The sequence below is a fragment of the Sarcophilus harrisii genome, chromosome 2 (assembly GCF_902635505.1).
Source record: "Sarcophilus harrisii chromosome 2, mSarHar1.11, whole genome shotgun sequence".
NCBI lineage: Eukaryota > Metazoa > Chordata > Mammalia > Dasyuromorphia > Dasyuridae > Sarcophilus > Sarcophilus harrisii.
Genome location: NC_045427.1, coordinates 284,521,251 through 284,537,110, shown reverse-complemented (window position 1 = coordinate 284,537,110; position 15,860 = coordinate 284,521,251). Strand labels below are relative to the sequence as shown.

Below are 15,860 nucleotides of genomic sequence, written 5' to 3'. Positions count from 1 at the left end.
GTAAATGACTTTGGAAAACTTAAAACACTATATAAATGCTAGATATCAGTATTATTCTTGTTATTATTATCATCTATATGTCCAGTGTTTCCATCTCCAGAGTTCTGTTCCCATATCTTCAATTGCCTATAGAATGTCTACAGCTGAATGCCCCACTTAAAACCCGCAGTTTTAGTCCAAACCAAAGTTACTATCTTGACTTCTCAACTTACTTCTCTTGGTGCCATCATTCCAGTTATTATCACTACCATTCACCCAGTCTTCAAAATTTTCATGTTTTTGATGCTTCCTTTTCTCTCTTATCATGTCAAACCAGTTACCAAGTCATATCAACTTTATAATATCTCTGGGATCTCTTCTTCCCCTCTGCTCCCCCGACCCTATCCTAATATAGGTCTTTATTACTACCCTCTTGTGATTGCAATAATTTCCTAATGGCTTTTCTCTTTCCTCTTTTCTCCCTCCTCCAAACCATCCTTTACTCTGCTGTCAGGCTAATCTCCTTTATTTAATTATCAGGGAGTGCTACTGGCCAAGTGCCTGACTGTTTTCCGTCTCATGGGCCAAGTGCTGGTTCTCCAGCCCGACCCAGAGGGTACTCAGAGGTAACACTATGTTCCCTACGTTCTTAAGAGAGCTAGCTAGCTACCTCTGTTTCCCAGCATTGCCCTTTTTGTGGGTAGCAACACTCATCTGATGAGTCTCAAAGTGTGATACAAGTGGATTTACGTAACTGACTCTTATGGCTTGTGGCGTCCACACCCTTGGGATATTCTGCTGGCCTTGCTTCATTGTTGTGTTTTAGGACTTTAAACACCAAAGTATGCATGATGAAATTGATTATATAATCATGGCTTACCTGTACATAGTTCTTTACACTTAACCAGGAAAAGACTAAAGGTATTTAATCAACTATCTCATGCCTGGATTCCTACAGCTTTTCCCATGCCCAAGCATTCTCAGACCTTCTAAGTCTCTAGGCAAGTCCCTCTACTTGGGAGGAAAAACAATCTACATTCTATGTTTTAATAAGTATTGTTTCTAATGCTTTCAAGTTTGCAAATTATTTTTTCATATCTTATCTCATTTTATCCTTGTAATAACAACCTTGTAAGAGCTATATTAAATTTATTTTAGGGATGAGGAAACAGAGGCTGAAGGAGGTTGTTATTTGTTCACACAACTAATCAATACTTTGGAAGCAGGAATGAAACTCAGATCTTTGTGAGTCAAAGTCTATCACCCTATTCACTAGGTTACCTAGTTACCTTTTAACTAAAATCTGCTAGGGACATAACTTATTAATATACAAACATTCTTGCCTTGACAGAAATTGCATTAAACAGAACTATTTTTGCTTATCAGAAAAGCCCTCTGACCCAAGCAATTTCTAACACATCTATTTAGTAATAATGAAACACAAGATGAATAAATTTCCCAAAGACAAAGAAATTCAAGAACAATTTTTAAAAGTATACAGGTTTCAGTTAGTTTTTAATTATTTGCCAAAATGAATGATAAAAATATTAATGTTGGTACTCATCCTTTTGGGGAAGTCCTATCATCTCAGAAAACTAATCTGATCAAAGGCATATCTCACTGTTGAGTTTCTCTATGATAAATAAAGGAAATTTCCCTCTATAGATTTAGTCACAAATTCTGAATTTTGGGGTTGAAGTGGATTCAGTATATTTCCTGTTTTGATAAGGTTTTTAATTCAAGAGAGATAAAGGAAGAAAAAAATCAGGCCATGGAGATTATTATTACATAGATTCTTTTTTCCTCTTCCTTTTCCATCTAAGTTGCTTATGATATCACCCTTTATGTCTAAATATTTTACCCATTTTGATATTATTTTTAGTATATGGTGTGAAATGTTGATCTATGGAGAGTTTCTACCAAACTATTTTCTAGTTTTCTCAGTAATTTTTGGTGAGTTTTATCTTGGGTTTATTAAAAATTAGATTATCATGATTGTTTACTACTCTTTTTTAAACTGCCTTTTTACTACTAAGAATAATTTAGGACTAGTAGTAGTTTACTACTAATCTATTCCACTGAGTTGCTACTTAGTGCAGATTGTTTTGATAATTACTGTTTTGTAATGTAGTTTGAAAATCTTGCCTTTTCCCCAGAATTTAAAGAACAAAAACAAAACCCTTATAACAAATATGCATAGTCATGAAGAACAAATGTCCACATTGGTTATGTCCAGAAATATATGCCTCATTCTGAACTTTTAGTCCCTGACCTTTCTGTCAGGAGTTGAGTAGCATACTTAATCATCAGTCTTCTGGAATTGTGATTGATAATTGCATTGATCAGAGTTCTTAAGCCTTTCCAAGTCACATGAATTCTTAACTTTCGTAAAATAGTGAAGGCATCAGTGATGTGGGCTTCACTAACCAGAAGCTTAAGAGACACAGTTCATATTGTAAGATTTTAAACCTCCTACTCCTGCTGCTGCTGTAGAAAGGCCTTTAGAATCATCCACTGAGTCCTGAGCTTCATTTTCTGAGGATTAGTTCTTCATATTCAGCCCCTTGTTGCAGTTTGTCTGCTCACAGTTACTTACACTTGTAAGTGCACTGGATTTGGATTTGGATCTCCAAAGGTCACATCCAGTCCTCATTTTTCATTTCCATCCAGTGGATAGATAAAAGGGAAGATACAAATGCATCCTAAGAACCTCCTCTCTCCCCATTACTTCTTTCTAAATGTGTGCCCCAGCTTTATCCTAAATCACTTCCTATAAAAGGCTGAACCCAATTCTCCCCCCTGCTTTTTTTAGCTCCACCCATAGTCTTAACTATTGACTGCTTTTCTATGGATCTTGAGCAATTAGCTCAGTGTCTGGGACATAGTAAGTACATAGTAAGTAAGTGATTGATTTTCCAAAGCTTTATGTAAAGGGCCAACTCAAAGCACAGGACCAATGGTTCTTTCCCTCCTGTGAGTCCACCAAAGCAGTTAGAAGGGTTTCTCCTAAACATTGATCAGGCCATCATTTTTGTCTTTAGGAAATCAGTTGATTTTTCCTTCTTTGCCTACCAAATGAAATCCATTCTGTTATGCTGTCATTCTGGACTTTCTATATTCTGGGGTCATCCTGGTCTCCAACTTCACCCTATATGAATATTCTGGACCAATTCTTCCAGTCTAAATGGATTAGTTTCATCATCTCCTATAAATAATAGTGTATTTAATAATTAATATAAAGCTTTAATGTTTGTCAAATGCTTTACAGATAGTAAATACTTTTATTCTCACAACTACCTTGTGATGAAAGTATTGTTATTATTATTATCATTTTACAATTGAGGAAACTGAAGCAAACAGAGATTAAGAGACTTGACCCATGATCACAAACAGCTAGTCAGTGAGGCAGAATTTGAATTCAGATCTTCCTGACTCTAATTCCAGTCCTCTATCCACTGAGCCACAAAGGGGTCTCTAATTATTACTTTTGCTTTCATTCAGATTATTACCTATGCAAAGAATGACTTCTGAAAGTAACCGGAAAAGGTTTGAGATTCAGGTTTCAAAAATCAAACCTTTCAGCTAAATAAAAGCATGATTATTAATTTCTGTGGGATCCACAAGGTAGTGGATCATTCCTATCCATCCTTTTAACTGAAGGCTTTCTTAATTTCCCTAGATAGAGATGACTATTCTTCCTCTGACCTCTGACACTGCTAGGACTTCCTCAATTCACTTACCATTTTGCTGGTCATTTGCATACATATTATATATTCTTAGAGTCTGTTAACTCCATGAAAGAAGAGACAATGTCTTAGCTAAATTTTGTATCATCCAGTATTTGCTACAACTTTACAATCCAATCAATACTCAATAAATGTTTTTGAATTAAATTTTCTTGAAACAACATTAGATTTTTAAAAAGATCTTTTAAAAAAAAATCCAACAGCAATATAGCACAAAGGTCAATCTTATTTTGAGCCATACCACTAAAAACATCTCTCTTTGAAACTGAGGACTACAATTTATAATCTCTACAAAGTATTAATAAATCCTTGTTGATTTACTTGACTTGATTTGACATAACTTTGTGGATAGGGTCATCTTGAGACTTTTGTAAGCTTCATTGTAAAATGTAAGCTTTGTAAAAATGTAAACTTTCCAAATTGCTGAAGACATAGAGATAATATATTCTGTCTCCTCAAATCAATTTAACAGAAAAGATACGGAAAAATATAGGAAAATATATCATCTCCACAATTTAATACAACAAACATTTATTGACATTATACTGATCTCCTGGGACAAAAAGTGAATAAGACACAGTCCCTACTATCAGGAGTTTACATTGTAATAGAAAACATAAGATAAATTCACAAATATCGCTATATTTGAACTCTCAAATCTTCCAGTATCACATCTCCAATTAAAATTACCTGCCTCATGATATGGTTGCCCCTTTGGTATATTAAATTTGACATATCCCAATAAGACTAAGTTTGAATGTAATTTCCAGTAAAATACAGAATGAGAAAAAGTGACATAAGCAAATGGGATAAAGAAGGAAAGGTTAGTTCCAATTGGGGGTTTTGAAGTGGGACCAAAAGGTCAGAAAAGCCTCATGGAAGAGTGGCAAACTGGATCTTGAACAGAAAAGATTTTCATAGTCAAAGATGAGAAGAAGGGGTTGTAAGCAGAAGAAATGGCATTAGCATGGCTGAGATGCCTAAAACATTTGTCATAATCAGTGAAAGTGAATCTCCCAACTAGCCTTCCTATCATAGAGTAAAGAAATCAATTTTCTTTTCCAATATAGCCTACTTACATATTAGTTCACCTAGTCTTGAGTCTTACTTCTAAGCTGCTACATGTGTATATTGATGATGATTATGATGGTGATTTCCAAGGTTGTAGTTCGAGACACAGTGGATAGAGCACTAGCCCTGGAGTTAGGAAAACCTGAGTTCGAACTCAGCATGGGTCACCTATTAGCTGTGTGAACTTGGGCAAGCCACTTAATCTCTGTTTATCTCAGTTTCTTCAACTGTAAAATGAAGATCATAATAACACCTATCTCACATGGATGTTATGGGAATGAAATGATATTTCTAAAAGCACTTAGCACAATGCCTGGCACATAGTATGTGTTATAAAAATGATTCTTTTCTTCCCAGATGCAATTCTGGAAGATAGTCCCATCTGTTTTTTTTTTTTTTTAGGTGTTCTGAAGACAACAGTACCTCTGTTAAATTACCAAGGTGGGGAAGCAGGATCAGCTCTCATGTTCTTGTGTAAGGATGGGGATCCCAAGTCACCAAGGTATGTCTTGTCCTACAGTATCATGTTGAAAAGTTCAGAGTTCTATGTCTATTTCCCCCCAAGGTGAAATAATATCCTACCTGCTCATTCATTCATTAAAATATTCACTTGAATATTTGTTAAAATATATTATGTTATAAACCCAAAGATACAAGCTTTTAAAACAAAAATTCATTATTTGACAAACTTCTGGGAAAATTAGAAAACAGTATAACAGGAAATAGATATACAACATCTCACATCAAATACCAAGATAAGGTCAAAATGCATACATGATATACACATAAAGGTAGTACCATAATCAAATTAGGAGAGCGTGGAATAGTTTATCCCACAGGTCTATAGATAAGGGAAGAATTTAGGACTAAAAAGATATAGAGAGCATTAGGAAATGTAAAATTAATAATTCTAATTATGTAAAATTTTAAAAGTTTATGCACATATAAAACCAATGTAACCAAAATTAGAAGAAAAGTGAAAAAGTGGGGGAAAAATTTATGCCAAGTATGTCTAATAAAGGCCTTATTTTTCAAATATATAGAACACCTTATAAGAACTTATAAGAATAAAAATCATTCCCCAACTGATAAAGTTAAAGGATGTGAATAGGAAGTTTTCAGACAAAGAAATCAGAGCTATCCATAGTCATATGAATAAAATACTCCAAGTTACTATTGATTTGGGAAATGCAAATTAAAACAACTCTGAAGTACCAGCTCATACCCAAAAGACTGGCTAATATGTCAGAATGTGGGAAAACTGGAACACTAATACACTGTTGATAGAGTTGTAAACTGATCCAACCATTCTGGAGAGCAGTTTGGAACAATGTCCAAAGTTCTATAAAACTATGCATAGTACCACTCATAACTACTATGTCTATTTATGCAAAATATTTATAGCAGCTCTCTTTGTGGCAAAAAATTAGAAATTGGCTGAACAAGTTGTGGCATATGATTGTCATGTAATATAACAAGAAATAAGTAATAATATACATAAATGATGAACAGAGTAGTTTCCAAAAAACTTGGAAAGACTTACATGAACTGATACAAAGTGAAGTGAGCCAAACCAGGAGAACATTATAGACAGTAATAGCAATATTATATGATGCACAACTATGACTGACTTCTCAGCAATACAATGATCCAAAGCAATCCCAAAGGACCCATGATGAAAAATGCTATCAATCTCCAGAGAAAGAACTGATATTATCTGAATACAAATCAAAGCATACTATTTCTCTTTATTTCCTGTTATCTTCCTTCCTTCTCTTCCTCCCTCCTTTCCCCTCTCTCTCTCTTTTCCTCTCTGAAAGAGACAGACAGAGACAGACAGAGAGACAGAGACAGAGACAGAGACAGAGAGAGAGAGAGAGAAAGAGAGAGAGAGAAATATTCTGGAGGAAGATTCAGAAAAGTATGGATTGGAGGAGAATGAGAAAAGATTGCTGTCAGGAAGGAGCGTTGTAGCTAGCTTAAAGAGACAGCAGGATTAACTAAAGATTGGGATGTGGAGATCTGAGTATATTTATGGGCATCAGGAAAGGAACCACTGTATAAAGAAAGAAAGATGATTAAATATACTTCCTTAGCTTTATCTCAGAGTCTATTTCAGATGTAGATCAAATACCATCTTCTGTATGAAAGTCTTTTCTGATCTCCCCAAATACTAGTGTCCCCTCTTCAAAACCACCTTGTATTTATTTTCATTAGTATTTAGACTATTTATATTTATTTTGCATATACTTACAAATGTCCTTTTTTCTCTATTTGAATGTTTCTTTTAAGAAGAGAGCATTTCCTTCTTTATATTTCTAGTGCCTAGCACATAGTAGGTGATTTATAAGGAAACACTTTTTGATTGAATAGGCAAGATATGTGAAAACATGATAAGATTTTGAGTTGTCAGAAGGGAAGATGGGGAGGCTCATTAAAGTCATCTTCAATCTTATCGGTAAGGAACAAAGCTAGGTCTTCTATTTTTTGATCTGGCAGACTAATGGCAACCTCATTCTTTAGGAATAGAGACTACAGAGTAGGGGGAATAGGGAGATAGACTGGATCTGTGAATTTATTAGTATCAAGAATTCCCACATGAGGAAAAAGCATTCTACTAGTGCATACTAGCACCCTTATAGAAGAACTTATTTTGGTTTAGAATGTGAGCAGAATCTAATCTAGGTGAATTCCAGCCCCAAAGCAACACATCTAGCACTCCATTAGAGTGCTCATGAAGGTGAAAACCATCCAGTCTGTGTAGAGATAGATTCCTCTGTCCAGAGTGCTGGAGGCAGCTGAATCACATGATCAAGCCCTGTTCTCAGCAGGAGGAGCTGAAAACTTAGCCCACCTGTCCATTAATATGCCCATCCTTCCATTAATTGTTTACACACTCAAACATACACACCACACATGTGTATATATGTATTTTAGCCATATACATATATGTATGTGTACATTTGTATCATGCATTGAGGTGTATGAGTGGGTGTTTGTGTGTATACGTATGTATTCTTAATATGACTGATTATTTGGTTCCTTAGTCCCACATAAGATGAGTGAATTCTTGGTGGAAGTGGGAGAGCGAATACCATTAAAAGCAAGAATGAGAATTGTAGGGAAAAGTGATAGCTGACAATCTGACTAAAAGGAAGGAAACAACAGAAATATAAAAATCACAGCAAGTCAGGGGCCTTTCAGTGTAAGGCAAACAGCCTTATGTAATTCAGTACCCTAAAGAGCATTATTGAGAAGAGCCTAATTCTGTGTGTTTCTTACAAATGACCCAGAATGATTAGAAGGTTACACTATGATCTATAACTTCTGTTTAATATGAAAGATAAGTATATAGTACATTTTAGAAAAAATTTTCAGCTGCATAGTTCAGTTATTGGAAAATTCTTTATTCCCCAACAAAACCAGAAAAAAGGCGTTTCTGTATTTGGTAAGGAAAGGGTAGCAGGTCACACTCTGTAATGGCAAAAGAGTGAATTGCTTTCTTTGGGAAAATGCATTAATTTTTCCAGACCAGAAGGTACCAATTAGTTAATTGCTTCTTTCCATAGCTAAGTGTACCCTTCTGGCCTGAAAAATCAATACACCTCTGCACAGTATGTAATTTAATTCTTCTTCTGTGGGAAGGTTCAGACACAGGGAACAGTACTGTGTATTCCTTCAGGAAGGGAAGGACTTATTGATCTGAATGGGGATTCTTATTTTAAATTCATTTCTCATTTTAAACACAATAAGACCCAGGGGGAAACAAAAAGCCAGGTGAAAACTGCCACTTGCTTCTACTCAGTTTAACAAAACATAAATGGAAGTACTTGTTACCTTTATATTAAACATCCCTGCATAATATAAAGTCTCCTGAGCCCTTGAATACTCATTTCAAGCAATATTTGGTGCTATAAAATTCCAGCTCATCAAAAGAACATGGATCTTCCCCTTGACACTTATTGCAACAGAACTGGACAGGTGGAAACATTTTGAGTCAAAGTCTTTAAAGATGGCTTCTATTCTTTGTTTTATTTAATTTTGTAAAAATTAAGTTTCATAGGAGATAACAAATAAAATTATTTTTTAAAAAGGGTTTTGGCCTGGTCTTTTTTATCTGAGCCATCTCATATTCTACTTCAGAGCTTTTCAAGTTTTCTTCAGCTTGCTTCTTATTGGCACAAGCCATAGGGATGTTAGAACCATGGGATTCTAGATTTGGAGCAGGAAGGGATCTTTTAAGCAATCTCATCTACCTGCCATTTTATAGATAGGATCACTGAGGCCAATAGTTTAGGAGATTTTCCGAATCTCATAATAAGTAGCAGAGCTGAGAAGGCAATTCATGATGAGATCACAGGTTATAAATCTAGAGATGGGAGGCCTCAGATGTGGTCTGAATCAATCTTTTCATTTTACAATTGAGAAAATTGAAAACCAACGAAATTAAGTGATCTGTCATGATCTGAACTCAGGTATACTGACTCTAAATCCAGAATTTCTACCACCATCCTATTCATTGTCTATCTCTTCTGCCTTACAGCTTTCTATTCACCCATACCTATACTCTGAAGCCACATGTTATGTATATAAATACATGGATTCCGCCCCTACTCACAACACATCTTCCTTTTTCTCTCTACTATGGCCATCAAGTCTTCAATCCTCCAGATTAAGAATTGGCAAAGGAGAGTGAAAGGATCTAATATTTTGCAACAAGTCATAAGCACCTTTCCTACTTAACAGATAATCCCTCTGTCCTGTTCAGTCCTATAAAAGTAAAAGAAGGCAGCTAGAGGTACAGAATGCAGGTGCAGAATGTTGAGCCTGGAGTCAGGAAGACATATTTTCTGAATTCAAATCTGGCCCCAGATATTTACTAATTTTGTGATTCTGGGAAAGTTACTTAACTCTGTTTTGCCTTAATTTTTTAATCTGTAAAATGAAGGAGAAGGAAAAAGGCAAGCCATTTCAGTATCTCCTGCCAAGAAAAACCCAAATGGTGTCATGAAGAATCATAAACAACTAAAAAATGACTGAAAATCAATGATAGAAATAAAAATCATTTTAGGTTTTGTCTGCTTGTGTCCTATAAAGTGGGGGGCGGTTAATGAATAAAAGTATCCTTCAAAGGAAGATTAAATCAGATCTAAAGTAGAAAAGGCAATAGGACTGCTTAGATTTATACCACCTTAGAGAGTATCAGCATCCTAGCTAGGTGAGAGCACAAATAGAGGACCCCAAATGGTCATTATTGCTGAAATTGGAAGAGTGCAGAACCACATGAGATTTAATTACACTATCACATGTTTTTAATGTTACTGTTCAATTGTGTCCCACTCTTTGTGACCCCGTTTGGGATTTTCTTGGCAAAGATACTGGAGTAGTTTGCCATTTCCTTCTCTAGCCCATTTGACAGAAACTGAGGAACAGAGGTTATGCGTCTTGCTTGGGGTTACACTGCTAGAACGTGTCTGAGGCTGAATTTAAATTCCTGAATCCAGACCTATGCTCTACCCACTGAGCTATCTAGCTGTCTCTGTGTCATTAACAATGAGGGGTAAATATCTGGCACAATTCTGGGGGCAGAGAGCACAAGGAGGAATGAGCCCAAAAAGGCAGTGGCCGTCCCCTGGCATGAAGCCACAATGAATGAGAAATTGCAGTCAGAGTCAGGACTAAAGCAGAACTTCTGTGGACTGATTTTGGGTCTCTAATGTACTTCTATTGATTAAATGGGATCACCCTCCCACTCATTGTATAACTTTGAACAAGTCACTTCCATCTATGAACCTTATTTCCTTATCTAAAAAATGGGTTTAATAATAGCACCTACCCCTCAAGGTTGTCATGAAGTTCAAATGAGATGATAATTGTAAAGAGTTTAGCACAATGCCTGGCACATAGTAAGTACTATATAAATGTTGGCTATTATTATTCTTGTTTTTGCCATCATTATTGTCAATATTCTATAATTCGAAATGATTTGTATTTAAAAACAACTTCATACATACATATATAAACACATACATATTTACATTTATTTACATACATGACATATACCTGTGCATGTGTATGTCAGTGTGCTAGAGTAGAAAGACAGCAGGTTTGATGGATTGGAATTAGAAAGACGGTTCATGTCCAATCTCACACATGCTGGTTATATGACCTTAGACAAATCAATGCCCCACACAATTCTCTAAGGTTATAAATTACACAGAAAGTGCTGACCTACATTGTTCCAAAGAGTTTCCTTATTCATTGGTTCCTAATACTTAATGAAATCATAGCACCATTCTCTATCCCTATGTATTTATACTAGCAACTTGTTTCCTGAAGGATATTGCCCATAATCTGCTTCTTTTCTTTTCTTTCTCCAGATTTGATCACTTGGTGGCTATAGAGCGCTCAGGGAGGGCAGCTGATGGCAATTACTACAATGCTCGAAAAATTAATATTAAGCATCTAGTTGATCCCATTGATGATCTCTTCCTTGCTGCACAGAAGATCCCTGGAATCTCATCAACTGGTAAGAAAGCGTGAAAAACTAGGATTAGGAGGACAGGGTCTCAGCATGGAAGATTGCCGATTATGTGCTCAACCAAAATTTGTTGCTGTTCTGTGGTATCTGACCCATTATGACCCATGGACTTTATCGATGAGATTTTCTTGGGAAAGATAACAGAGTGATTTGCTATTTCCTGTTCTTATGTGTCTCCATGTTAAGGATGAGCAGCTAAGGTAAAAAGGTGTTAAGTGATTTACCCAGGATTATACAGCTAAGTTAGTACCTGAAGCCAGAATTAGACTCAAAACTTCCTGACCACAGGCCTAGTGCTTATCCACTATACCAATTAGTTGCCCCAAATCAAAATTTGGATTTTAGTAATAGATTACTTCTCTAAAGATTTATTGTTTACAAAGTGTCAGCCTATATATCAGAGTTCTTAATCTTTTTTGTGTCATGGTCCCTTTCTCAGAATAGTTTTTTTTCCTAAATGCATATAACAAAATATGGAGGATTATTCAAAGAAATCAACTATATTTAAATAGTTATATATGTATATACATATATATATATATATTTAAAGCTAAGTTAATAGATCCCAGGTTAAGAATTCCTATAATATATATCACATTTTATCTTTATATAACATGTGAGATAGGTAGGGCAGGTGTAATTCTTATTGTGCACATAAGGAAATATACTCTGAGATGAAAAGTGATTTCCTGAGATTACACAGATATTTAGTGTCAGAGCCCAGATTAGAACCGAAGTCAGGAAAATAACTACCTCAGAGTGGGAAAAATCAACAAAATAGGACAATATATTGAAGTCTGAAAATATGAACAATGTACAACACTCATATTCCTCCCATCTCTGCAGTGGGTGAATAGGAATGTCTTCTATCTCTTCTTTCAGGTCATACTTATTCTTTGTAATTTTACTACATTCACTTGAGATTTTTGTGTGTATTTTTTCTTTCAATTTATATTATTGTAATCTTTGTGTATATTATATTCTTGACTGTTTATTTTACCTTTTTCTTGCTTTTCTGTATTCATAATATTTGTCATTTAACACAGCACCATAATATTGTTAAGTTTATATACCATGTTTTGTTTGTTTTTAAAAGGAACATCTCAGGAATGTGGGATCATGGTAATCTCTGTATTGTTCCAATGTGCTTACATGTGCTTCCAAATTGAATATGTGCTTCCAACAAAACCATCTTTCTAAATGATATCCACAAGCATTCAAAAGAGTTTAATCTAACTAAGCATAAAGGAAAACCAAGTAGATGATGGATACCTCTTGTTCAGGCTATGATATAGGATAAACTGACACCTAATACTGCCACTCCATGAGTACTCTGGACAGATCCTACAGGTGAACAATGAGCCAAATTAAATAGGAGAAAGAAGAGAAGACTGGATTGTATTTGGAGAATTATTTGGTGCTTTGATGGCTGCAAGCTTCTCTCCTCACCTCAATTCATCAAACATTTAATGAGCTATTTTGTTCAAGGGAATATAAACAAATAAGCAAAAAAATAAATATTCCCTGATTGCAAGATGTTGCCATCCTAATGTGTACAGCATTTAGATAAATAAATAAGTACAAAGTATATACAAAATCATGCAATAAAACCTCATCTTTCAAATACCAATATTCTTCTAATGATATTATATGATTATAAAACATGAAATAAATACTAGTCTCCACAGAATCAAAACACTGCTCACCCAAAGGCAAGATAGGGATAATTAGACTAGGGCATATTTTTAAAAACTCAAAAATTTTACTGATATCTTTTAGTGTTTTTATGCCATTGTAATTTCTGATATGCCTATTTTGTGTATTTTTCCTTTGTAACACAGAAAATAGTTAAATAGTAAAAATAATAACAATAACTAGCTTTAAGATATATAAAGCCTTTTTCATTTTTTTAGCTCATTTGATCTTTACAAAACCCTGAGAATTAGATATTATCATCCCCATTTTATAGGTGAAGAAACTAAGGCTGATAGATGCTAAATGATTTACTTTAACACAACTAGTTAGTATATGAGACAGAATTTGAAATCAGGTTTTCCTAACTGTAACTTTAACACTTTATTGTACCACCTATCTATACAATCAACAGTATATGGCATTCTGCACTTGAATTTACCCATCTTTCTAATGAGAGATGAGAAATTGGTCTCATAATCTGCATACTGGAACCAACATTGATTATTGCATTTCATCTGAATTCTTGTGACTTTTTGTATCATTTTCTTTAAATTGTAGTAGCATATACTTTTCCTTCTAATGCTTTCTCTACTTTATATCAATTATCTCATAAAAGTATGGCCATGTTTCCCTGAATTCCTCATGTTTGTTGTTTTCTCATGCTCCAATGCTGGTTGGCACCTTCTCTGTAATTTACACAATGTTGAAGAATTGCTTTAGAGCACTGAAAAGTATAAGGTATAATTACCTTACCTACAATTAGTCAATGACTCAGAAGCAAGACTTAAATTCAGAACTTCCTGGTTTAGAGGATTGCTTCCACTATGACTAGGACTAGAGCTACTACTACAACTTCTCCTCCTCATCTACTGCTACACTATTTCTCCCACTTCTACTATGCTTCTACTACTATAACACTACTACTCTATAGTAGTTACTACTATAACAATTTCTCTACTACTACTACTACACCACCACTATTAGTACTACCATATTATTGATACTACTATAAATTCTCTACTACTATTACTATTACTACAACGTCTCTATTACTATACTACTACTATCATTATTGGAATTTCTCTACTACTACTATTACTGCTGCTGCTGCTGCTATTGCTACTACTACTACTACTACTATATTTATTACTGCTCTTGCTACTACTACTATTACTACAATTTCTCTACTACTATATTACTACTATTACTATTAGAATTTCTCTACTACACATCTACTACATCTGTTGCTACTACTACTACTAATACTAATACTACTAATTAATACTGCAATAGCAGTAATAGATATTACTAATATATTATTACTATCACTATTAGAATTTCTCTACTATGACTACTATATCTACTACTGCTGTTGCTACTACTATTACTACTACTTTACTACATTATTACTACTACTGCTATTCTCTGTCTCCATTTGTTCTCTCCGTTCTCTTAATTCTCTCTTCTTCATTCTCTTTTTCTCTCTGTCCCATTCTTCTCTTCCCTTCCCTCCTCTCCTCAAATTTTCCCTTCGCTTCTCTGCTCTCTTCTCCCTTCTCTTCAGCTTTTTTCGTACTCTTTCCTCACTCCTCTCCTTTCCCTCCTCTTCTCTGCCCCCTTCTTCCTTCTCTTCTCTTCTCTCTCCTCTCCCATCCCCTCCTTACTCCTCTGCTTTCCTCTCTTTTTTCTCCTCTCCTCTCCTCCTTTTCTTCCATTTCTACTGTTTCTCTCTAAACTATTTATTGATTTTTTCCCAAATGGTAAACTAATTCAAAGCTCCATGACTGGTTTAGTTTATTCTAGATTATTAAAGAAGAATTATACACAAGGAATTATACACAAGGTACAAAACCTATCATTTAGGAAATGTATGACTAGAAAAGTATTCAGGCACTCAGACATTATATTACCCTAAGTATTCCTTTGGTCTCCATATGATATTAAGAGGCTCATAGATATAGAACTGGAAGGAAGACATCTAGTTTGACCTCTTCATTTTACAGAAAAGGAAACTGAATTCCATAGAAGTTGTGTGGCCCAAGGGCACAAAGCTAATAAGTGGCTAAGGAATTTGAACATAGGTCCTCTGATTTGAAATCAGTATTTGTTCCACTGTACTATGCTAATCATGGAGGATCATAGAATTATAGATTCTCTGTGTAGAATTTAGGTGGAAACAAGGACGAGGGTCATATAGGAAAAGAAAAAATGGATGAGAAAGAATAGTAGCCATATTCATAGATCTGCTATTAAGAACAATGTACGTTATCCTATCATCATACTGTGTCTAATTAAATGAACATGTATTAAGCACTTACTGTGCACAGAATACTGAACCTGGCATTGGGGAAGGTTCAAAGATGAAACACAATCTCTACCCTCAATGAGCTTACAATCTAATAAGGAGAGATGAAAGATCCATGAGCACATACAGATGACAAGAACATTGGATTTGTGGTGGAAAGACCTGGCCTCTAGTCTTGACTTTGCCACTAAGTTGTTTTGTGATGTTATACAGGCCATTAAGCATCTCTGTGATTTTGTAACCTTGTGACTTTAGAGATTTATATATAGGATGGTAATAGGGACTGAATCAGTTTCATTGGTATAGGGAATTATACCAGTGAAAGTACATCTTTCTGGTTCTCCTGTAAAGTAAGGGTTATACCAAATGGTCATTATTGTCTTTTCAAGGACCTAGCACTGTGATCCTGCAGTAAACTAGATAAAAGAGGTTCCAACTGCTTGATCATTCTTGGTCATACTAATAATATAGCATTGGTCATTTTAGTGTGACTATATAGTATTGGGGGAAATATTGACAGCTT

At 35.0% G+C, this 15,860-nt stretch overlaps 1 protein-coding gene across 7 annotated transcripts in view; it reads left to right on the top strand.

Annotated features, from left to right (window-relative positions):
• Positions 1–15,860, top strand: part of DGLUCY (D-glutamate cyclase) — a 171,042-nt gene that overhangs the window by 131,332 nt on the left and 23,850 nt on the right. For all 7 annotated transcript variants that reach the window (XM_023501480.2, XM_031952349.1, XM_012547327.3 and 4 more), the window contains 2 exons: positions 5,199–5,298; positions 11,177–11,325. In XM_023501480.2, coding sequence (XP_023357248.2) covers positions 5,199–5,298; positions 11,177–11,325 — 249 coding nt within the window. The remainder of the gene's footprint in view (positions 1–5,198; positions 5,299–11,176; positions 11,326–15,860) is intronic.